This window comes from Carcharodon carcharias, chromosome 20 (genome assembly GCF_017639515.1).
Source record: "Carcharodon carcharias isolate sCarCar2 chromosome 20, sCarCar2.pri, whole genome shotgun sequence".
NCBI lineage: Eukaryota > Metazoa > Chordata > Chondrichthyes > Lamniformes > Lamnidae > Carcharodon > Carcharodon carcharias.
In genome coordinates, this window is record NC_054486.1 from 84,419,514 (window position 1) to 84,444,399 (window position 24,886).

The 24,886-nt window shown below is 39.5% G+C and overlaps 1 protein-coding gene across 1 annotated transcript in view; it reads left to right on the top strand.

Moving 5' to 3' along the window:
• mnat1 (MNAT1 component of CDK activating kinase) overlaps positions 1-24,886 on the top strand; it is a 174,102-nt gene that overhangs the window by 48,989 nt on the left and 100,227 nt on the right. Inside the window, exons 5-6 of the mRNA XM_041214862.1 lie at positions 5,486-5,626; positions 12,101-12,226. Of these exons, the coding sequence (XP_041070796.1) occupies positions 5,486-5,626; positions 12,101-12,226 (267 nt within the window). The remainder of the gene's footprint in view (positions 1-5,485; positions 5,627-12,100; positions 12,227-24,886) is intronic.

Consider the following 24,886-nt stretch of genomic DNA (forward strand, 5'->3'; position numbering starts at 1 on the left):
AGATTTGTGCTGTATTGTTTTCGCTGTACATCCCGCAATCCAGTTAAGAATCCTCCGGCATACTTGAGTATTTTCTCAACCTGTGCACACTGGTTACATTATGCCTCTTTCAGTTTGATTGGACCTGTGTTAGACAATTTTGTTCATGCTTTCCTAAAGAGAACACTTATGTTCATTTCTGTTTGGTGATAATGGGGTTACCTTATGCCACCTCTCTTGGTCTGATTTAAATAGACACAATCCAGTTAGTTTTCCTTATTACTGTTAGATGATGTGTTTTGTTTTGCTGAGCTATCCGCTAACACTATACCCGATTTCTCTTTCTCCAGTAGCCTAAAGCTATTTAGTTTATATTCCCACAGGTTATTTCCTTTCTGTAGTTACATTATCCTGCAATTATCCACTTAAAAGCTCAGATTTCCATCCTGCCTAGATCCTTTTGTATGTAGTTTACCTGTTCTCCATTATTTGACCTTCCCCGTTGATTTGGAACCTTTTGCTTTCCTCACCAAATTCAAATTATATACTTGCAACCTATTCAGCTATGACCTTATCACTGTATTGTGGTGCTCCATTAATGAAACTTTGCCATGTCAATACAACGCCATTTACAACTATTCTTTGCTTTTGCTCGTTTAATTTACTCTCAGTCCAACACAGAAATTTGTGTAAAATAAAAGCAAAAAACTGCGGATGCTGGAAATCCAAAACAAAAACAAAAATACCTTGAAAAACTCAGCAGGTCTGACAGCATCTGCGGAGAGGAACACAGTTAACGTTTCGAGTCCGTATGACTCTTCAACAGAACTAAGGAAAAATAGAAAAGGGGTGAAATATAAGCTGATTTTAAGGGGGGGTGGGACAAGTAGAGCTGGATAGAGAGCCAGTGATAGGTGAAGATAACCAAAAGATGTCGTAGACAAAAGAACAAAGAGGTGTTGAAGCAGAAGTTTCTGTACTGTTCTACGTCTTCTACCTGATAGACAATAGCTTGCATGGCAGGATACCAAAAGCCTGGCTGAACTTCTACATGTATCATATCCATAGAATTTTTGTTGTTAACGAGTTCTATCATTTTTTTCCATTGTTCATTTGAGAGGTAAGGCCTTCCTCCATAAGTCCATAGCAACTATACAAACATCAACACGAGTTGTTTTCTCCAGACTTGACTATTCCAATACACTCCTGGCTAGTCTCCCACATTCTACTCTCCATAAATCTGAAGTTATCCAAAATTCTGCCCCTATCTTAACTTGCAGGAAGTACAGTTACCCCATCATCCCCATATTCGTTGACCTACATTGGCTCTCTGTCAAGCAATCTGTCAAGCAACATCTTGATTTTATAAAATTCTCATCTTTGTTTTCAAATCCCTCCATGCCTTGCCCTTCCATATCTCTGTAATCCCCTTTAGCCCCATGAATCTCTAAGATATCTGAGTTTCTCTAATTCTAGCAGCTTGTGTATTCCCAATTGTAATTGCTTCATCATTGGAGATCATGGCCTGAATCTTTTGGATGGTGGGGTTTCACTTCCTACTATCTGCTGACTCCATGTGCCCCATAGCCATTTCATACGTGAATGAGCATTAAGTGGCTGCAAATGGGACTTTAGCCCCTCACTCAGGAAGAAGTCCTGCCTTAGAGAGCTGCAGTGACAAGAGCTGCAGTGCACTAGTGAGGAAATGCAGGAGGATGCCTGAAACTAAGTCCAGGCACCAGAGGCTCAGGGTCCCAAGGTGGGGAGGGTAGGGAACGCGTTGGGGGGAAATGGGGGGTGGTGCAAAGGGAACGATCTGGTTTTGGTGGGTTGGAGGGAGGCCCTGAGGCCACTGGACCTCAAGGTGGGGAAGCACCTGACTTCAGAAGGGGTCTTCCGATGGTGGCATCGTGTCCAACTACCCCTCCCCACCTCCCCCCCAACACTTCTTGCCCAGGATCTAACTCTGCTGATTTTCAGGCTTCTCCCACACAACTTCAACCCTCACACCAGTCTAAAATTTATTGGCCACTTAAGGGCCCCAAATGGGACAAGGGTGGGCTTCCCGCCCGAGGCTTTGCCTGTTCCAGCACAAATGTCCCTTCAATTTCATTCTCCCTACCCACTGCCTAAAAACCCTCCAGCGGGGGAGCATAAAATTCTGGCCCATGTCTTTAGTTGCCTGGCCCATGCCTTTAGCTGCCTACGCTCCAAGCTCTGGAATTCCTCCCCTATACCTCTCTGCCTCTCTATCTCACTCTCCTTTAAGAAACTTCTTAAAACCTACTTCTTTGACCAAGCTTTTGGTCATCTGACATAATATCTCCTTGCGTGGCTCAGTGTCATACTTTGTTTTATAATGTTCCTGTGAAGCTCCTTGGGACATTTCATTATGTTAAAGAAGCTATATAAATATCAGCTCTTGTTGGGTATTTTAAAAAACTGGCAAGGAATCTTATCTAAGTATGCAGTTTGTTTTTGCTTTGGCTGTTAATAACCATAGTGAGATCTGTTTTTGACCCAAAAGATCAAGTGATGAATTTCTGTGGTTACTTTTATTTTACTTTTGGACTAGACATTTTCTGAACTAATATTTATGGTGCATTAGATGAATATAATTTGATTATTGCAAAGGAAATTTGAGCAAAAATTAAAGCCAAATTATTTGTGCGCTTATTATGCCTTTTTAGATGAAGGAAAAGATCCTCTAATAATTACTTAGCTATAATGGTAACTGCTGAAATTTCCAAACAATCTGGTTGTCTGGGAGGAAACAGTGTAGAAGTCTTTTATCATATCTAATGACTGTACTTTAGTCGAGATGTAAAATTACCATACAAGGTGCATTAGAGTAATCATAAAAGTGCTCTGTTGGATCGGGGCTAAATTGGGGGAGGGGTGTCATAGTGGTATTGTCACTTAATGAGTAACCCAGAGACCCATGGTAACGCTTTGGGGACCCAGGTTCAAATCATAGATGGTGGAATTTGAATTTAATAAAAAATCTGGAATTACAAGTCTGATGACAATTATGAAGCCATTGTCGATTGTCATAAAAACCCATCTGGTTCAAATGTCCTTTAGGGAAGAAAATCTGCTTTCCTTACCTGGTCTGGCCTACGCGAAACTCCAGACTGACAGCAATGTGGTTGACTCTTAAATGACCCCTGAGCAAGGTCAATTAGGGATGGGCAATAAATGCTGGCCTGGCAGCGATGCCCACATCCCATGAACGAATAAAAATAAAACAAATTCAATGTTTAGAGTGGTACCGAACCATGCATTTCAAGAATGTCCCCAGTTTGCTCAGCCAGACTTAACTGGTCTTGCATCCTAAAGTCATGGAAAGAGAAAACTACAATCCTTCATATCATCACTACCCAGTTACCCTTGTGGAATGTGCATCAAGTATGGATGCTGGGTGAGAACAGGATTGGACTTGGCTAAACCATGCCTACCATGGTAAAATTCCTCACTTTCTAGACTCTTGCATGAAAATAAAACCTAGGGAAATACCAGAAGGCTGCAGGGAATTATGGAACTGTAGCCTATACTGTCAGCATTTTCAGGAGGAAGAAAATACGGGAGTAACTTGAGAGAACATGAAGTCATGAAGAATTATAATGCTGTATTGACCTGGATGCTAGTTATATTATACAAAGCCTTTATAAGACTGAGGCCAGAAACTTTGCATTACAGATATGATTCCATTCCCCTTCCTGGTTGCTGAACTTGCCAGTACATAATTTCAATATATTGTTTGATCATGAGCTCAAGTACCCACATCATGCCCATCATTAGGATTATGTACTTCTATCTCAGTACCCCTACTTCCATCATTATGTCTTTTCCTCATGCCCACCACTAAGTTCCTCAACCAGTCTCACCATCTTCAGGCTTTATTTCTCCAGTTTCTTTCTTGACCTAGCTCCTGAACTCCACTTTGTATAAACTCGAAATCATACAAAGCTCGTAACATATTCTGTAGTAAATTCCAAACATCTTTCATTACTTGTTCTTGTAGATCCACCCCAGCACCCTATTCTTCCAGTGTGTTGATTTAAAAATGCTTGTTGTGCTTCAGTCTACCTCATAATCTTCTCCAACCCTACATCACGGTTTGACTTGGATTACTGTAGATGTATGACTCCATTGTTCACTTTCATTTCACCATTGGTGGCAGAGTCTTCAGCTGAAATGCCTCTAGACTTGTTGCCTTGCCAGCTTCCTTCTCGTTTTCCAAGGTCTCCTGTAAACCTAGCATTTTTGCAACTGTGCCTTGAGCTATCACCTATAATTTAAACTTCTTGTATCTTTTGATCTCCTTTAACATTCCTTGAGATACTTATGAGAATCATTCTGTCTAATTTGTTAGTATATAAGCTAAATAAAATAATTTTTACATTTGATTCTAGACGATTCAATACATTGGCCTATGTTAATTAGAAATTACTTTCAGTGACAACCTGCATTTATCTAGCACCCTTAAATTAGCAAGGTCTTGGACCCATGTAGGTACAGGTTAACCAAAAGCGCACTTGAAGATAAACATTTTATGTAAGCTTTTGAATATGAGAAGAGATGGAGGATGATAAAGGATGAGAGAGAGAAAATATGAAGACAAGTTGGCTGAGGCTCTTGATAACTGATAAACTGAAGAGAAGCAGGAACGCACAGTAGACCAGCATTGAGAGAGAGCAGTATGTCTGAAGCGATGTATTGCGAGAAGACTTTGCAAACATAGGAAGACCATATACGATTTGAAGGTGATGCTTTTAAAACTGATTTGTTGACAGCAGGGAGCAAGTGGAGGTCACATTAACATGGGTAATCAGTGAATGGGATTTTGTGGGGTTTAGGATAAGGCAACTAGTTTTTTGGAGTTATAAAATGGAACTTGGGAGCCCAAAGGAGATTTTGAATAATTGAGAGTAGAAGTAACCAAAGTTGTGGAAGAAGGTTTCAGTATTTGAATGCCACAGAGATAGAGAATTGATAATGCACCAATAATGTTGATGACTTTGAGAGTGGTTTCAATGTTGTTGGTGGGACTGAAACTGGCTAGAAGCGATTGATACATGGCTCATTTTCTCTTGGTTACTTAAACTGTTTTCAATCATAATTGTTCCTTATTCCTTTGAATTAACACAGCACTTTTTAACTTCAGCACTGTCACTTGTCAATAAAATGCTTCTTTCTAAGAATGAGAATTAACCTTGCAATCCCATGTTTTGTTAGGATATTGGCAGCTTGTTATTGCTGCATGCATTTTTCTTGCTGATGATTAGTGAAACTTTCCCACTGAGGTTGGCTGAATGCAAATGCTCATTAAAGTTGATATTCTAAGACACGACCATCTGTTTGAAGTCCGTTGCGTTACTTTTGGAAATATTAAACTGCTGTAACTAGGGATTTTGATAATATATTTTACTTGAATTATTCATCTAGCAGTCTTCAGTTAAATCAAGCTATATGTTGCAGCAAACATTCCATCTTTCCATTTTAGACCCGGGAGCAGGAAGATTTGGAAGAGGCTTTAGAATTTGAACGGCAGGAGAGTGATCAAAGACGAATGCTTCTGCTGAAGGAAGAACAACTGCAGCAGTTGGCAAAAAAGAAGAATAAGCAGGCCCTCATTGATGACCTGGTAGGTGTGGTTCTGAAACCTAAATCTCTTGGAAAACAATACTTATGCTTTAATGTTAGAGGTTGCAACGAGCTAATTCTTTTGCTGTTAATAACTCTGCTTACATGTTCAGAGGCTAGTTTTTAAGTGCCATTGCCCTAAATTATTTCACTAATTTGTTTTATAGTGCCAAGGAAGACACAGCAGGCTGCACACTGGTCTTTCACCTCTGGGACTTAGCTTTGAAAGCAGCTCAGACTGCTGTTTTGCTTACTGTCCGCAAGTGCTAAAAGTAAAATAGCTTGGGCAAATCGCAACCCAGTTACGAATATGCATAGGTCACAACACACAATTCCTTTCAATTACCACTAGACTAACTACAGAGGCTCGCTTGGAGAAATGAATCATTGATGCAATGTAGGATGAGTTTCTGAAGAGGCTTGATGCTGAAGCAGGGGTCAAAAAAAATTTGATGACGCCTACAGGGGAAAAGGGAGGAGAATCCTGGGAGTAAGAATTTGATGAAACAAGTTGGAAGATCTTTGAGAAGCACAGAGGATGCTAGAGATGGCTGTAGCTAAATTTATAAAATACAATATCAAAAAGCTGTTCCAGGATTGTGATAGGAAAAGAATAGAGCATGTTGTTATGATCCTTGTCCAGACCCCCTAGTTGTTGCTAATATCCGGTTAGGGACCAATAATGTTTTGTTTAAAGTAAACAAAGGTTGAGATTCAAGATACTTGTCCAGTCAATAAAGTCACAAGATTCCACACATTTTGAACAAACAAAAATAAACTTTAGTATATAAGGCCAGAAAGATGAAACAATTTACAATATTTATCTTATACTCTTAACATTCAGGGTTAATATGAGGTACGTGTGAATTAACCAGCCACCTGTGGCCAATCATACCACACTATATAATAAATGGCACAGTCAAGATAGAGTCCATGGATTTCTCAACAACCTACCCAGACATCAGTAATACCGTGAGTCAGCCAATCTCATCGAAACTCTGTCTCTCTCACGAGGGATTCCAGTCTTCACCTTCGAAAATCTAACCTGGGAATTCTCTCCAAATGTTGCTCCATTTCAATGATGTCAACAGCGTCAAAGACTGTCCACCTCTCAGGTTTCAATCTTAGCTGCCAAGATTCCATTCCCCTGGATTCCCAAGTAGATACTCAAACACCAACTGACAAGCACAACTTCAGATCTTCGGCTGTGCTAAAGGTATATTCTAGGATGCAGAAGGAGATGAGGAAGAAAATTAATGGGTCCTGGCCCTTAAGGCAAAATCGCTATTTGATGGTGAGGTTTAATATAGCCTCTGTATTAAAAAAAACACCAAATCTGGCCCAGGCAACTAACAGCTCATTAGTCCATGTAAAGTAATGGAATCTAAACAACTTAAACATTGGATGGATTTGGATGGGAACCATGCTGCCTAATGAACTTCCTTAATCTCTTCTAGATTTTATAAATGAGGTATAAAATAGCACTGTATGTGATACAGTTTATTCAGGTTTTCAGGAAGCTTTTGACAAAGGTCCACATAAAAGACTTTAAATTAAACTAAAAGCTGCAGGAATGTTGCACCTACATCAATGTCCTGGATCCAGGAATCAACTAATAAATTGTTGACTCTAAAATAGAGAGTGAACAGTGGAAGGTGTAGAATAAATATTTCTGAGACTTTAAATTTATTATGCAAATGAACAAATAGCAAATTAAATTGAACAACAGTAATACTGTTCTCACCTGGCATCCACACATGCATTTAAAAAATATTTTAATTTTTATCTTGAAGCTGTAATCCAAAAAGCGAAATCAATATAGTTTAGAACTGGATGATTAACCTTTTCTCATCTTGTTTCCTTCCACTTTAGCCAGCTTTGGTTACTGGACAACAATCAGGAGTGGGAATCCTGATTGCTTATTTTTTCTCTTTACCCTGTAAGCAGTGAGGCATTTGTAGTGCCCAAACTGCTGCATTGATTAAGGCAAATTAGCATTGGCCATGGATTGAACAGGGGGAGGCAGGGATTAATTAGGGATAGTCAGCATGGCTTTGTCAGGTGGAGATCATGTCTAACAAATTTGATTGAACTTTTCGAGAAGGTGGTTAGTTGTGTTGATGAGGGTAGTGTAGCTGATGTAGTCTACATGGACTTCAGTAAGGCTTTTGACTAGGTCCCGCATGGGAGAATGATCAATAAGGTAAGAGCCCATGGGATCCAAAATTGGCTTAGTGGCAGGAGGCAGAGGGTGATGGTCGAAGGTTGTTTTTACAATTGGAAGCCTAATACGAGTGGTGTACTGCAGGGATCGGTGCTGGGACCCTTGCTGTTTGTAGTTTACATTAATGATTTAGACATGAATATAGAAGGCATGATCAATAATTCGCAGATGACACAAAAATTGGTGGTGTTGTAAACAGTGAGGATTAGATTGCAGGATGATGTAGATGGACTAGTAAAATGGGCAGAGCAGTGGCAAATGGAATTTAATCCTGAGAAGTGTGAGGTGATGCATTTTGGAAGGACTAACAGTGCAAGGGAATACACAATGAATGGTAGGACCCTAGGAGGTACAGAGAATCAGAGGAAGCTTGGTGTACATGTCCATAGATCCCTGAAGGCAGCAGCACAGGTAGATAAAGAGGTTAAGAACGCATAGGGGATACGTGCCTTTATTAGCCGAGGCATAGAATATGAGAGCAGGGAGGTTCTGTTGGAGCTGTATAAAACGCCACTTAGGCCAGAGCTGGAGTGTACTGTGTGCAGTTCTAGTCACCACGCCACAGGAAGGATGTGATTGCACTGGAGAGGGTGCGGAGGAGATTCACCAGGATGTTGCCTGGGCTGGAGTGTTTCAGCTATGAAGAGAGACTGGATAGACTAGGGTTGTTTTCCTTAGAGCAGAGAAGGCTGAGGGGGGACCTGATAGAGGTATACAAAATTATGAGGGGCATAAATAGGGTAGATAGGAAGAAACGTTTCCCCTTAGCAGAGGTGTCAATATCCAGGGGACATAGATTTAAGGTAAAGGACAGGAGGTTTAGAGGGGAGTTAAGGAAAATCTTTTTCACCCAGAGGGTGGTTGGAATTTGGAACACACTGCCTGAGGGGGTGGTAGAGGCAGGAACATTTAAGTATTAGATAAGCACTTGAAGCGCCATAGCTTACAGGGCTACGGGCCAAGTGCTGGAAAGTGGGATTAGAATATATAGGTGCTTGATGGCTGGCACAGACACGATGGGCTGGAGGACCCGTTTCTGTAACTCTGATTGTATGTTATCTTCTGATGTGATTGGCTTAGTACCGTACTATGTGATGCATATGCTCATAGCCATCAGGAACCAACTTTACCATTTTTTCATTGCAGTGAGGCTGGGGGTTAATTTTTTTTTGAGTGAAGCAGACAATGAACAGGAGATTGGGTTATGCTGTGAAATTGATTAAATTTGTATAATGCTTTGGCCAGGCTGAAGTGAAGCAATGCAGATATTTTTGTTTGCTGTGACATCGGCATGCCATCTAATCCCATGGAGGCACTACACAAGACAGGGAGTGTGATCCCTACTACAGAGGAAGAGCTATGAGGAATAATTTGAAAGGCCATGGTTCTTTAACCTTGATAATAAATGCATTCAAGGGGATCTCCTGGAGGTACATAAGCTAGTTCATGGAATAGAGAAAGTTAACTCATAACAAGTACTTTCAGATATATAAGGCAAAGGACAAAAGGATATTGATTCATTGTTCAGAAGGGCAAATTGAAGACACCAGGGTATTTACATAGAGGATGATATATGATGTAGAATATACAGCACAAAAGAAGGCCATTCAGCTCAACTAGTCTGTGCTTGTGTTTATACTCCACACAAGCCTTCTCTCATTCCACCTACCTCATCTCAGTCTTTCAACGTACCTTTCTGTTCCTTTTTCTTTCGTGTACTTGTCTAATTTCCTTTTGAAAGCATTTAAGTTAATTTTCTCAACCACCTCTGCAGTAGCGAGTTTCATATTTTAACCACTCTCAGAATAAAGCAATTTCACTTTATTTATCTATTGGATTTATTATTAGTAACCATTTTGAATTGATGACCCCTAGTTTTTGATTCTATCAGAAGTTGGAAACAATATCTCCACATCTATCTATCTACCCATGTTAAGGACCTGATGGGGTTGTTTTCTTTTGACCAGAGGTGGCTGAGGAGAGATTTAATTGAGGGTACAAAATTATGAGGGTCCTACAAATTAGGAAGGACCTATTTTCCTTAACAGAGAGGCCAATAGCTAGGTGGGGGGGGTTCATAGATTTAAAGTAATTGGCCGAAAGATTGTAGGAGAGTTAACGGGAAATTTTTTCACCCTGAGGGGGCGGGGTTCTGGAACTTGCTGTCTGAAAGACTGATTGAGGCAGAACCCCTCAGTGCAGTTAGGAAACACCTGGAAGTGCACTTGAGGTGCCATAACCTAAATGGCCGTGGACCATGAGCTGGAAAGTAGGACTAAACTGGATAGTTCTTTAGCAGTTGACACAGACAAAATAAGCCAAAAGCTTCCTTTTGTGCTGTAAATTTTCTATATTTCTGTTACTTTTTAATCAATACTTTGGAAGGAGCTATGCTGCAAAAGGGGAGGATGAGAGATTATTCTGAGCCAAGTCAATTCTTTGAGTCATGATGATGTAATTTCTAACCCATCTCTCAAGTGAAATAGTTAAAGCTTTCTAGATTGTCAGCCACATAACTTCAGGTGACGTTCAGCTGGAAAAAGAATAAAGAAAGACTTTAAAATGGAGTCAAAAACAAAAAAACTAAAAACTGCGGATGCTGGAAATACAAAACAAAAACAGAATTACCTGGAAAAACTCAGCAAGTCTGGCAGCATCGGCAGAGAAGAAAAGAGTTGACGTTTCGAGTCCTCATGACCCTTCGACAGAACTAGGCGAATCCCAGGAAGGGGTGAAATATAAGCTGGTTTAAGGTGGTGGTGGTGGTGGGGGTTGGGTGGGGGGAGAGAAGTGGAGGGGGGTGGTGTGGTTGTAGGCAAAAGCAGTGATAGAAGCAGATCATCAAAAGATGTCACAGACAGCAGAACAAAAGAACACATAGGTGTCAAAGTTGGTGATGTTATCCAAACGAATGTGCTAATTAAGAATGGATGGTAGGACACTCAAGGTATAGCTCTAGTGGGGGTGGGGGGAGCATAAAAGATTTAAAAATATTTTAAACTAGTGGAAATAGGTGGGAAAAAGAAAAATCTATATAATTTATTGAAAAAAAAACAAAAGGAAGGGGGAAGAAACAGAAAGGGGGGGGTGGGGATGGAGGGGGGAGGTCAAGACCTAAAGTTGTTGAATTCAATATTCGGTCCGGAAGGCTGTAAAGTGCCTAGTCGGAAGATGAGGTGTTGTTCCTCCACTTTGCGTTGGGCTTCACTGGAACAATGCAGCAAGACATGTGGGCAAGAGAGCAGGGTGGAGTGTTGAAATGGCAAGCGACAGGGAGGTTTGGGTCATTCTTGCGGACAGACTGCAGGTGTTCTGTAAAGCGGTCGCCCAGTTTACGTTTGGTCTCTCCAATGTAGAGGAGACCGCATTGGGAGCAACGATGCAGTAGACTAAGTTGGGGGAAATGCAAGTGAAATGTTGCTTCACTTGAAAGGAGTGTTTGGGCCCTTGGACGGTGAGGAGAGTGGAAGTGAAGGGGCAGGTGTTACATCTTTTGCGTGGGCATGGGGTGGTGCCATAGGTGGGGGTTGGGGAGTAGGGGGTGATGGAGGAGTGGACCAGGGTGTCCCTTCCTTTTGTTTTTTTTTCCAATAAATTATATAGATTTTTCTTTTTCCCACCTATTTCCACTAGTTTAAAATATTTTTAAATCTTTTATGCTCCCCCCACCCCCACTAGAGCTATACCTTGAGTGCCCTACCATCCATTCTTAATTAGCACATTCGTTTAGATAACATCACCAACTTCGACACCTATGTGTTCTTTTGTTCTGCTGTCTGTGACATCTTTTGATGATCTGCTTCTATCACTGCTTTTGCATACAACCACACCACCCCCCTCCACTTCTCTCCCCCCACCCAACCCCCACCACCACCACCACCTTAAACCAGCTTATATTTCACCCCTTCCTGGGATTCGCCTAGTTCTGTCGAAGGGTCATGAGGACTCGAAACGTCAACTCTTTTCTTCTCTGCCGATGCTGCCAGACTTGCTGAGTTTTTCCAGGTAATTCTGTTTTTCTTTAAAATGGAGTCAGCGGAAATTCAAATACAATTTTAAGTGGAATTTTGAACACAATTTATGAAGAACAAAAATATTGTTAATTCTAATTATTGGGTTTAGTAACCCAATAACTGGATATGGTATGTTAGGAATCCTTCCTTTGTCCTTACACCTCAACATTGGGGAAAAAGGGGGAATTTTTTTTTTCCCCTGCCTAAAGTCCTAATCTGTCATTAATGTGTCTGGTAGGAAAGCTCCCAGCTGCCCGTAAGCATGCTTTTGGCTCAGCATAAGGACCGGGCTGCGCAACTGGAAACACAGTTGGAAACACAGCGGCCAGTCAAATCCGTCACATTCTCAACTGGCATCAAAATGGTAAGAAGTTATGTACATTGCATATGGTATAATGGAGCTACGTACAGTCAAAATATCTTTTCAGTATGTTGTATAGAACTTGCTTTGTGAATGCTAACTTGTCTTAATTTTCTGCTTTGAGAGTACTGAATGCCCATCTGGATAGAATTAATGTTAAACTTCAAAAGTAAAATGTTACATCAGTGGAAACCTGATCTGTGCACAGCATTTGAATTAGTTGAGTCAGGAGTAAAGCACAGTCTTTAACTTTGCTTTGCCTTATTCTGCTTTGCCCTTCCACATCGTTATGCATAACTGTCAGGGACTCATGGGTGGAAATTTTGTTGCTGCACTATGTTGCTTAGTGGCATATTTGCTCCAATGTCACATGATCGCTTGTAACAGTCTTCAATTAAAAGTTTTTATAAATATTATCATGTTTCCATTGGTAATGTAAAGACCAAGAAAGACATCTATAGCCTTCAGTACAACTTAGCAAGTACGTTTTCTCCATACTGAAGGCATCACTGCTACCTTCTTGGTCATGAAGTGTCAAACTTTTACAGTAAATTGAGGCTGCTGAATAAGGAGGAAAAAATTATTTAGTATCCAGATTCTTCCTCTTCCTATGAAGGCCTCTACCTTCCAAGATCTTCCTATCCATCCCCACTGCCACTTGTGAAGTCATGAAACAATGTTTACAGTTATGTACTTAATATATTTAGCATTCCTCTCTTGTTGGAAGGGAAGGTAAACATCTTGGCCTTCTGCACAACATAGTACTGGAAAATCACATGACTCCTATCCCAACAAGGTGATATAATTGATTTTCTTATTATTTGTTCATGGGATATGGGCATTGCTGGCAAGGCCATCATTTATTGTCCATCCGTAATTTTCCTCGAGAAGTTGGTGAGCTGCAGCCTTGAGCTGCTGCAATTTGTATGGTCATATGTGCATCTTGGAGGTTGTGGATTTTGATTCTGTTTGTTGACATGCTGCAGTTACTTCAGCAGTGTGGAATGTTCTTCACTGAGGAAATTGTTGCAAGGTAATCCTTATTCTCTTGCAATTTAGCATTTATGAATGCTGGATGTTCAAACTTTCAAAAACATGAAAGTCTTGAAATTTCATAAGGATTCTACCGGTAAAAACTCCTTTGGGCAGCCAATGCAACTTCAGTGGAAACAGGGTATACTCAGTTGTGTTGGATATCCACTGTTTCTGGAAATTTCTATATTACTTGGTAATGGGTGAAACTTCTGGCCATCCCTTACAAAGTTCAGGCTTGTGATGTGGTTCCCTAAGCCAGGAGTTCCTGCTACTGAGCCTCAGTCGGAACCTGGTGTTTCAGTGCTGGTGGTGCACTATGAGAGAAGTAAGCTCCACTGGTGAAGTCTAAGCTTGGCAAGGGGCCTAGAACCCCCAAGGAGGATAGTTTTTTTTTAAAATTACTTCCTGAATCAGCTCTCTTTCTTGGGCCAGAAACACCAAAGAAATACCCAAAATTATTCTTCTGCCTGCTGGCTCTGTGCAAATGCGGTATCTTCTCACTGAGTTTGCAAACTGGTGAGTCAATGTTGCAGGATATCAGCAGCACGTGATCCTGGTGCAAAATGAAATTCTGGGGCTGAATTCTCGATTCTAAATTCACAAACGTGTGAAATGTTAATGCTGAATATTCAAGTTGATTTAAATTCTGCAAACAATTTTATTTGTTTTCCAAAAATAACTTTTTATTTTGGAATTATGATGCAGCTGCAACCATTAAAGATTCATATATTACAGTTCTAGTTATTATTAGTAACAGTTGTTCTTATTCCAGGTAAAGCATTTTGTAGTTCTTGATCTGGTTAAATAGCATGTATATACTTCTAGAAACCTTGAACTGGCACTACACCTGTGACCACCTGGAAATTTCTTTCCTTAAGTAAATTACAGCTGTTATACTAAAACCACTAGAACAACTTTGGTTGAAGAGAACCTGTCGAAACAAGTGTTCCTAACATATCAGTAGAAAGTGCTGAGGCATTGAACAAAAATACATGATTACACAGAGGGCTAATAATTTTGACTTCCTAGCCGCCAATTCATAATTTAGAAGGAATTGTTTCTGGTAGGAATTTTTATGCTCAACAAATGAGGGAGGAAAATGTTGGAAGGAACATTTTCCACTTCAGGCACCCAGTTTCATATTCTCCCGTCCTAGGACAAATGTGTGCACACTAAAGCATCCTCAACATTGACACAATCTTGGCTTCAAGCTCATAAAGCACCTCAACTGCATCCATCTGACATTTTTCCATTTTGCACACCTATCATCCTGTGACCCCTCTTGGACCGATAACTTTTAAAAAGAGATATGAATTTCCTGGTGATCGACGGAAAGCATCGCACAACATGATTTTACGTTTTAAGACTTTTTTTGTAACAAAGGCACCAAACTAAACATAGACTAAATATTACTTTGGCAGCTAATATACTAAACTACAGAAAAGGTGCTTTCCCCTTCAACCAACAACTCTACGCCATGTTTATACATTATGCCACACTTTCAGCAGACATATAGCTTTGTTGATTCAAGTCCAAATTACACCCTGGGTTTTGGCAGGCTCCCTTCTCCCTGCCACATCAGGCTGAGTCTTCCAGTATCCTTTTGAAAGTCTCTTCACTCAGTCTTCTGAGTATACTTGACCTTGTGGATGGAAGTCAGTTTTACTTTGGTGACTCCTCGATTCTTAAATCTCAAAGTCCCATCTGTTCTGTCTTCTTTCCGAACAGAAAACTGACTCTTACAAACATCTGTTATCTCAGCTGCAACTTCTCTGCTTTGCACACCCAGCAGCATCTCTCTCTCTCTCTCTCTCTCTCTCTCTCCCTCCCTCTCTCCAGGGTCTGAGTCTGACTGACTCAGATTCTCAGTCTGTAGGCAGCCAGATCAGCTGTCGTCTCCTTTGTATCCAGGTGTTAAAACTTGCATCTTACTTTCAATAAGTTTTGATTTGAGTTTTTGTCTCCATAAGAAGCAGGCCAAATGGATTTGTCTCCAGGCAGATTTTGTAGGATGTCACATTCCCTGGCACCCGACTATTCCATGTTACCTTGAATTAAAGGAGACAGTTTAAAACATAACTGTCTTATAAAGTCCCACAGGGATAACAAATGTGATTGACAATTGATGCCATATTATGGAGAATTTTTGCTGTAGCCTGAGATGGCTAAATACGGATTTGAGACCTGCCAAACTAATTTTACAAGTTTGCCATTCAGTAGGTAGCAGACTTTTGTCCAATCAGTCACAGCTGGATTTAAATCAAGTAGTACATATAAAAACACAGCAAATAACATGTTTAATATAACATAAAAGGATTTTTGTGATTTCTTTTTGCACCAAGCAGTTGGAGAGATTGTGAAAGATTATTAGGGTAGTATATTTTAATTTGTGTGTTTCCTCTCATTTAATGGAAGAGAGAATTATGCTTGATCTTTTGATTGACTTGTGTTGTTCTAAACTTAATGTTCTTGCCGGTTTGGAAACCCTCGAAACATGTCTTCCTACTTGGCAAATTGCTTATCTGCTATGAGTGTCCCCATGCATCCCAGCTTGGCTTCATTGTACAGAGCATGGGGCCAAACTGAAACTGGTCCAAAAGCCACCAAATGCAAGGATACTATGCTGTAGGCTTGAAAATAAATCTAAAATGTAGTTTTACGGGGTAAAAAGAAAAGAAAGACTTGCATTTACATAGTACCATTAGTACCATAGTACCTGGGAGGTCTCAATGTGCTTTACAGCTAATGAATACTTTTGAAGTGTAGTCACTGTTGTAATGTAGGAAACATGGCAACCAATTTGCACACATCTAGCTACTACAAACAATAATGTGATAATAACTGGATAATCTGTTTTTTACGATGTTGATAAAAGAATAAATATTAATCAGGAGGCTAGGAGTAACTCTTCTGCCCGTTGAAATAGTGTCAGGGAATCAGTTTAATGTCTTATCTGAAATATGGCATCTCTAACAGTGCAGCACTCCCTCAGAACTACACTGGAGTGACAGTCTAGGGTTTTGTGTTCAAGTTCTGGAGTTGGACTTGAATCCACAAGCTTCTGAATCAGAAGTGAGTGTGCTACCAACTGAGCCACTTTCGATCCAGTGCAGTTCTTGGGTTGATATGAAGTTGAGTCTTCCACTGTTTTCAGTGGAGACAGCCCAGGATGCATGAAGATTATAACAGTCAATTACATCACTGAAACTGCTTAGCAGGGAGAGGGAGCGGTTTGAAGGATTCCATGTTGGCAAGACCTCCAAAGGTTTAATTTTCCTTCAATAAATCTTTGAACAAAAAAGTACAGACTTTCATTCTTATTTAACTAAACCTTTTGCTTCATCTGTAATCCTTCTTGTCTCTTGTTGGTATGTTACTAGTTGTTTCATATATACATTCTTCAACAGAATTTAAACTAACGGCCCTCTCAAAATGATTAAATTTTGATATTCATACTGCTGGATTATGCAATTACCAGTTACTACTTGGAAACTATAAAGATCGTCAATTGGCTCAGTTGAATGTGCTTTAATTGTTTCTTAATCAGACTGTGATAAAATTTGTGGCTTTGCCAGTGCTGTCCACATCCTGAGCTTAAGTCTTTTTAATAAAGAAAGTTGTGTGCAATAACAGTGGAATTAATGCAGCTATGTTTCTGGGTGGGAGGTGGGTGGTAGGGAAATGATATGACGCAATCCATTAGAGAGACAACTTTCATCTTTTCTGCAGTGGCATGGAGATAATCCACTGAGGCGAGCATGGTTTAAACTATATTGGTTACAGGAGCCTCTGAGGGGTAGAGAAATTCATCTTTGAAAGATAAATCTAAATTTAAGAAATGCAAAATAGCATATTATGCACAGAAAAATATCTGAGTTGACCATCACACATGTTAACCTTTTGAAATCCCCACAGTAGTTTCGGTTGACATGGTGGATGTAAGTTTTAATTAATGGCAGAATTCCAAATTGAGTCAATTAGTAACACTGAGGTATTGTTGGGACCAGTTTGAAACTTTATGTGCAGCACTTTGCTGTTATACAGCTTTGGTCATTAAAATTCTATTGATGATTTGTATTTAGTTTGTCTTGCCCTTCGATTAAGGATTGATCAATTAATGGAAATTGAGCGCACATCACAAAATTTGACATCAGCATGATTTAGGATAAATCACTTATATTGTGGAATGTGTAAAAATAGTCTTAAAGTATAATTTGCCAAAATGGATAGAGAATCTGAATGAAAAGTGCTTTACCAGTACTTCAGTTGTTCAGTTCTTGAGTCATGAAACTGTATGGTAAAGCTGCAGTTTGTCTCCTATATTGTACAGGCATGACATTTGATTTATCTTTCCTTGACAAGCTCCAGCATGATAGGAGGTGCACTTTGGGTAATTAAATACTTAACCTGAACCCTGATGTTGCTTGACATTGAAATAAAGCTGTGGAAGTGACTTTTTTTTATGAATATATAACTGTGACTTAAGGTTCTGTAAAAGGTGCTTGGTCATGGGATGAAATATGATAATCATTAAAATACTCTGGAGAAGTTTTTCTTTAGTGGAGAAACTGTAATGGTGTAGTATCACTGGTCAAAAATGTAATATCTATTGTCAAGTACTTATAATGATACACATCTGCAAGTCCACTCTAAATATTAATAAGAATAACAAATTTGTTACTAAATTTTTTTGAGGATCACAACACCAAGCTGCGTTTGGTTAGCAGTGAGAGAGAAATTGCTGCAATCCACCTTTGACAACATCTCTCAGGCAGGTTAGCCATTATTGTAGGGCCAGAGAAATGTACAGTAGCAGCTCTATTGAGGGCCATGGATGTAAAGGAGATGGTGTGTGTGGGTTGGTATTATGAGAGTATAAATTAATCTGTAATGTGAACTGACTAAATAATTTTACCACGTTAAATGCTCGTTGCTAACCTCACCCAGTGACTAGAGCCAGTTCTTTGGCTCAAATCTATTCAGTATAGCTTGGAAATGGGAGAAAGTTTATAAAAAGAATCCTACAGAACTGTAAAAAAACAACTTTCTAATTTATTTCTCCTGTTTCCACTGCATGTCAGCAAAGGGACCAGGACGGCATTGACTGATGATTTGTTCATGGTTGGTATTGTGCCATTCTGTATAAAGCACTGGAAACATGGTGCGGGAATGGAATAAGATTATTTTCTTATCCCCATGTAATTATGTGGATGCCAATTGAGTTGAAACTGAGTTTTCTCATTGAGAATTGAGCAGGTTCCACAAACAGCAATGATAATGACCAGATCATCTATTTTTGTGGCATTGATTAAGAGGTAAGTATTGGCAGGACACGAGGGATTACCCCCTTCCTGTTCTTTGAAAAAGTGCTATTCATCCAAGCTGGCAGATGGAGCCTGAGTATAACATTTCATCTGAAAGACAGCACCTCCAACAGTGAAGCATTCTTTCAGTACTGCATTGGAGTGTCAGCCTTAATTTTTGTGCTCATGCCCTGGAGCGGAACTTGAACCCAGAACCTTGTGACTCAGATGAGGGTGCTATCCACTGAGCCACAGCTGTCACAGACAACACATTTTTAATGGCAAATGTTAATATGAAGTCTAATCAAAAAGTTAAATATTTAGTAATATAGAATGTTATTCTTTCAAGATTCCAGGTAAAACACAATCTTACAAACATACCTGGTTCAACACATACCAGGTATGTTTGTAAGATTGTGTTTTACTCGGAATCTTGAAAGAATAACATTCTATATTACTATATATTTAACTTTTTAATTACACCATTAATAGGTGAAATCCTATTCTTATAATTTAATTTAAAAAAAACTTTGAGGGTCTAACTAATTTCCATTCTCTGTTTAAGAGGGGAGAAACTCAGTATGCCAGAAAACAGTTACCTTTAGAATCAGAATTTTCTTTGTGCATTGATGTATAACTTTAATTGGCTAACTATGAATCAACTATAAAATTGCAGTTTTGCATCATAAATTTTACGGTAGAATTCAAAAGCCATGGATCCAAATTAAAGATGTGTTTTTATATATACAGCGTGTGCATATATATTTTATTATATATATAATATATATATATATATGTGTACACACACACAAGCATACACATATAGAAATGTTATCGATAAACTTTAAATATAAAATTTCTTAAACATCATTCAAGTAATTAACACCTCTTAAAAAATGTTTGTTAAATCCTGTTTCTCCTGAGTTTTAAAATACATTCAACTTATTATTTTTCACAGTGCTAAATTTGCCACATGATGAAGGATAATATGCTCTGTAAATGTGGCCCCTTCTTACCCTCCTCCATAAATATGAGTAGCTTTTACAGCTAGAGGGCTTTGTGCCAAACAGAACAGGTTTTACTTGTCTGTGAAGATTTATACCACAGTGCAATGCATGACTGCCTTTGCATAGGTCATTTCAGAGGTCAGCAGAATGAATGTATACGACAAGCCATGAGCCATTTGTATCTCGTCTGTGAAGCAAAGAAAGCTAGACAACATCAGGATGAAACATTATTAGAATGTCTACTACTGTGCAGACCCTTTGTAGATTTATTATTTATGAAATGAATTTATTTTGAATGCTTAATATTTAAAAGGGATTGAACTGATTTGAAAAAGATTGACTTGCTGGCAAACAGCCAGATTTAAGAGGGGAGGGACAGAGTGCAGAGATTAATTAGGTTTTGTGAAGTGTTGCAGCAAATGTCTGATTGGCATCAACATGTGTAATGGCAACTGGTGCAGTACTAAGTAGATGTACAAATACAGCGTCAACAAACCTCCTAGTATATAATTGTGCATTTTATACATTTTTCCATAATAACAACTGTATTTTAACCCGTTCATCATTAAAGCTGTCATTTATCATCAGTCACTTGGCACCAGTATATGTGCCAAGGTCAGACCGTTGTACGTGGTAAGGATTTGTGAGCAGAGCATAAACCCATTGAATTGAATAGATTATTTTTTGACAGGGAAATGTGTGGAAGCTATTTTCATTTTTTTATATAACAGTGAGGCCCAATGAAAATAAGTGAGATTTGACAGTCGAATTTTTGCCAATAAATTATGCGGTCATATGATTTTTGTTACTTTTGTAATGAGTGTCCAATTTGAAGACTTTAAAAGTTTTAAAGACCTAGTTCAAAAAAAGTGCAATTAATAATATATAATCTATTCAACGGACTTCATTTCTGACAAACAACAATTTTAACATTTAAATTTGGGTGTTTGTGTGAAATGTGGAATAGTTTTATTTCAGTTGAATAGAAGTAACTGAAACTATTTTACATTTCATACAAACACAAATTAAAAAGTTGAAATTTGCCCTGAAATTCTATAAATGTTTTGTCTCCTGCACTTTACCTTGGTGGGAAATTGGCAGGATCCCAGGGAAGCAGCATAAACTATCGCTGTCAGCCATTTACTGTGTTTTCTAAGGATTCTATCGATCTCCTCCAGGGAAATCAGGATATCAGGAGAATCACCACAGAAATTCATTGCCATTGTGTGCTGATGGTCGTAATAGAATAAGCTGAACACAATGGGGTTCATTTTCTACTTAGCATATTGACAAACAAATAAAGTAAAAGTTAAATCTATTCTATCAGTTCCACACTTGATTTTGTTGACTCAGCTTTTAATCAGAATTACAACTGATGTAATAGTAGATCTGGACAGTAAGTAACACCTTTTTTTTAATAAGCAAAGGTGCAGAAATTTAGTGACAAATTCTGTGTTTGCTTCTTAATCAATAAAAATGCAAGCTTGGTGTAGTAATGTGCGTTAGATTGGTATGCACTTAACTTGCTTTTATGTGTCCATTTTGTGCACCATTAAATCAGTATGCAGTTAACGGGGCTAGCTCTAAGGCACAGAAACAATTGCATCATTTGCCATGCAAGCCTGTAATAAGAATAAAACCGATGGACGACCTGGCATTGACCTAGACATCAAACACAACAAAGACACATCCAGTGCCCTTAACCTTGCAAAGTCTGACTCACCAAGCTCTGGGGCCTTGTGCCAAAATTGGGACATCTGCCCCACAGGCAAGTTGAGCAACAGCCTGACGTAGTCATATACTCTGAACCATACCTTTCAGCCAATGTCTGTGTCCTTCATCACCATCCCTGAGTAGGCCCTGTCCCTCTGGGAGGACAGACTCACCAGAGGTGGCAATGCATTGGTATACAGACAGGAGGGAGTGGCCTGGAAGTTCTCAACATTGACTCTACCCTGTGGACTCTCATGCATCAGATTAAACATGGACAAGGCAACCTCCTGCTGATTATCACCTAACACCCTCCCCCAGTTGATGAATCAGTACTCCTTTATGTTGAGCAATACTTGGAAGAGCATTGAGGGTAGCAAGGGCACAAGAATGTACCCTGCATTGGGGCTTAATCACCAAAAATGGCTTAGCAGCAACATTACTGACTGAGCTGGCTGAGCCCCGAAGGACGTAGCTGCCAAACTGTGCCATCGGCAGGTGGCGAGCGAACCAACACAAGCGAAAAATCTACTTGACCTCTTTCTCACCAATTTACTTGTTACAGCTGCATCTGTCCAAGACTATATTGAAGGGAGCGATAGCACAATTGTTGAAGCAAAGTCCTATCTTCTTGCTGAGGACATCCTGCATTGTGTTGTGTGGCACTGTTACAATGCCATATGGGACAGATTCAGAACAGATTTTGCAGCTCAAAACTGGGCATCCAAGAGGTGCTGTGGGCCATCAGTAGTGACAAGTATTCCACCATAATCTTTAACCTCGCGGCCTGACATATCCATCATTCTACCATTACCATCAAGCCAGGGTGCAAAACCTGGGGCAATGAGCAGTTAGGACAGCATGCCAGGAGCAGCACAAGCCATACTAAAAATGAGATTCTAATCTGGTGAAGCTACACCACAGGACTTGTATAAATATATGCATGCATCTTAAACAGTGGAAGCAGTGCTATAGATACAGCTAAGTGATCCTGCAACCAACGGATCAGATTAAAGCTCTGTAGTGCTGCCACATCCAGAAGCGAGTGGTGATGAGCATTTAAGCAGATAGGACGAGGTTCCATGAGCAATGGTAGTGGATAGTCCTCAAAGACAATGGAGTCCAGCACGTTGGTGCATAAAACAAGTCGAAATGTTTACAACCACTTTCAACCAGAAGTGCCGGGTGGTTAATCCATCTTGGCCCCTTCCTGAGATCCCCACAATGACATATGCCATACTTCAGCCAATTTGATTCACTCCATGTGATGTTGAGAAACAGCTGAGAACATTGGATATAGCAAAGCCTATGGGCACTGACAACATATCAGCTGCAGTGCTCAAGACCTGTGCTGCAGAACTAGCTGTGCCTCTAGCCAAGTTGTTCCAGCACAGCTGCATCTACCTGACAAAACAGAAATTGCCATGGGAATGTCCTGTTGACAAAAAGCAGGATAAGTTTGATCCAACCAATTTCTGCCCTATCACCCTAATTTCAGTCATCAGCAAAGTGATGGAAGGCGTTGTTCAACAGTAACCTGCTAATTTACCAATGCTGAGCTTTGGTTCTACCAAGACCACTTGTCTCCTGATGTCACTATAGTTTTGGTCCAAACCTTGACAAAAAACCTGATTTCCAAATGTGAGGTGAGAATGTCTAACCTTGATATCAAGGCAGCTCCCTAACAAAATGCAAGTCACTGTGAATAGGGAGCGGGGTGGTGGTTGGTGGGAAAACGCGGTTGGCTGTAGCCATGCCAAGCATAATGGAAGATAGTTGTGCTTCTTGTAGGCCGATCATTTTACCCCAGGATATCACTGCAGAAAGTCCTTAAGGCAGTATCCTAGGCCTAGCCATCTTCAGTGGTTTCATCAATGACCTTTCCTCCATTAGGGTCAGAAGTAGGAAGTTCAAATGCACACTGTTCAGTTCCATTCTAATTCTTCATATAATGAAACAGTTCATGCCTACATGTAGCGAGATCAGCATTAGGCTTGGGATAATAAATGGCAAATGACCTTCGCACCACACATGATCATCTCCAACAAGAGAGAGTCTAACCCATCTCCATATGACTTACCAGTGACATCCAAACCCCACGAACAAGTTAAAAGGAACTGGTACCCAATGACTGTATTGTACCTTGATCTATGCCACACTTCATAATTGAAATCAAGCCATAGTTAGGCAAAATAAAGATGTGTTTTATGCTGGTGTGCTAACATGCCAAGGAGTGAAAATTTTTCAGTTGAGCCACAGCTTTTTAGATCAGGGAAAACTGATATTCTCTGTTCCTTTGTGCCATTGGGAATGGTCCTACAGTGGACCATGGTTCAGACAGTCATATTTTCCATTTAAGGAGGCTGCATGGAGCAGAATGATCATATGGATGAAATCAATTTACTGCATGCTATAACATTGTAATTGGATAACTTTTATGCTTATGACATTAGTTGTAAGTTTTGCCCAATTTGATAATTAGTCAAATTTTCAGTGAGTATTATTACTGTGTTTGTGTCCAAATCTCCCTGCTGTGCTTTCTGAGCAATCAGTTAATTTTCTTGTTCCTCATTGATTAGGTATGTAAAAGCCCTTCACGATTTACACTTCCTCTCCATTTCAGTTGGTTATTTCTGTTAATATTTTCATCATTCACCAAACATATTAGAGAAAAATGTTTTACTTTGTATAACAATGGTGTAGATATACCATAAATTCTCCATTCTTGATTATCAGCTTTATCTTTGATCTGTGATTAATTTGAAACTCTCTTAAAATTAGATTTGATATAGTTTTTTTGCAGAGAATGATGTGTTGATAGCTCAGGTAGCTAAAGCCATAAAAAGAACAATAGCATCTTGGGCTTTATAAATAGGAGCATAGGGAAAGAGTTGACGTCTCAGATTGTGGGCGTATTATCTAGTGAAGCAGACTGAGATCAGAAATTCTTTGCTGGAGTTTCATTTGGCTGCCTACACCATGATGATGGTCAATGTGGAAGAATTAGTGTTTCATTGTAAAGCTCAGCCCAAACGCAATTGTCTCTGAATGGTGGGCACAGGACTAATTGCAGAAGACGAGTAACAGGCACTGGTAAAAGTGACCAAAACTGAAGCACCCTACTGTTTGAGCAATAGCAGCATCTTGGTGAGTTTGTGAAGTATGTGTGTTTGACAAGCTGTCTGTCATTCATACTTCCCTTTTGTAAGGGGAAGCCAGAAAACTTGTTGATCTGAGTTCTTGTACTACTAGATTGTCACTTGTTTTGGTAACTTCTGTGATTTCATTTAAGTAATTAATTTTCTAGTTTGATTTGCTTTTTAATTTCTTTCATTTACTATGATTTTGAGAGCCTTTCTGTAGGTCAATCTTTTCCTTGTATCTTAATATCCCCAACAGCATCGCCTTTTCTTTTTTCTTAAGCAAATGGAAAAAATGACATGAAACAGAGTGTAGATAATTTTCATACAGCTTTGTTTAAAAATCTTTGGTGCCATTGTTTCATTGAGAAGGAATGTTGAGAGCTGACATATTTTAAACACATCATGAAATGCATCAATTTTATAATATTTTGAAAATGAATGTTCTGTTTTCTTGGAACCAAAGAA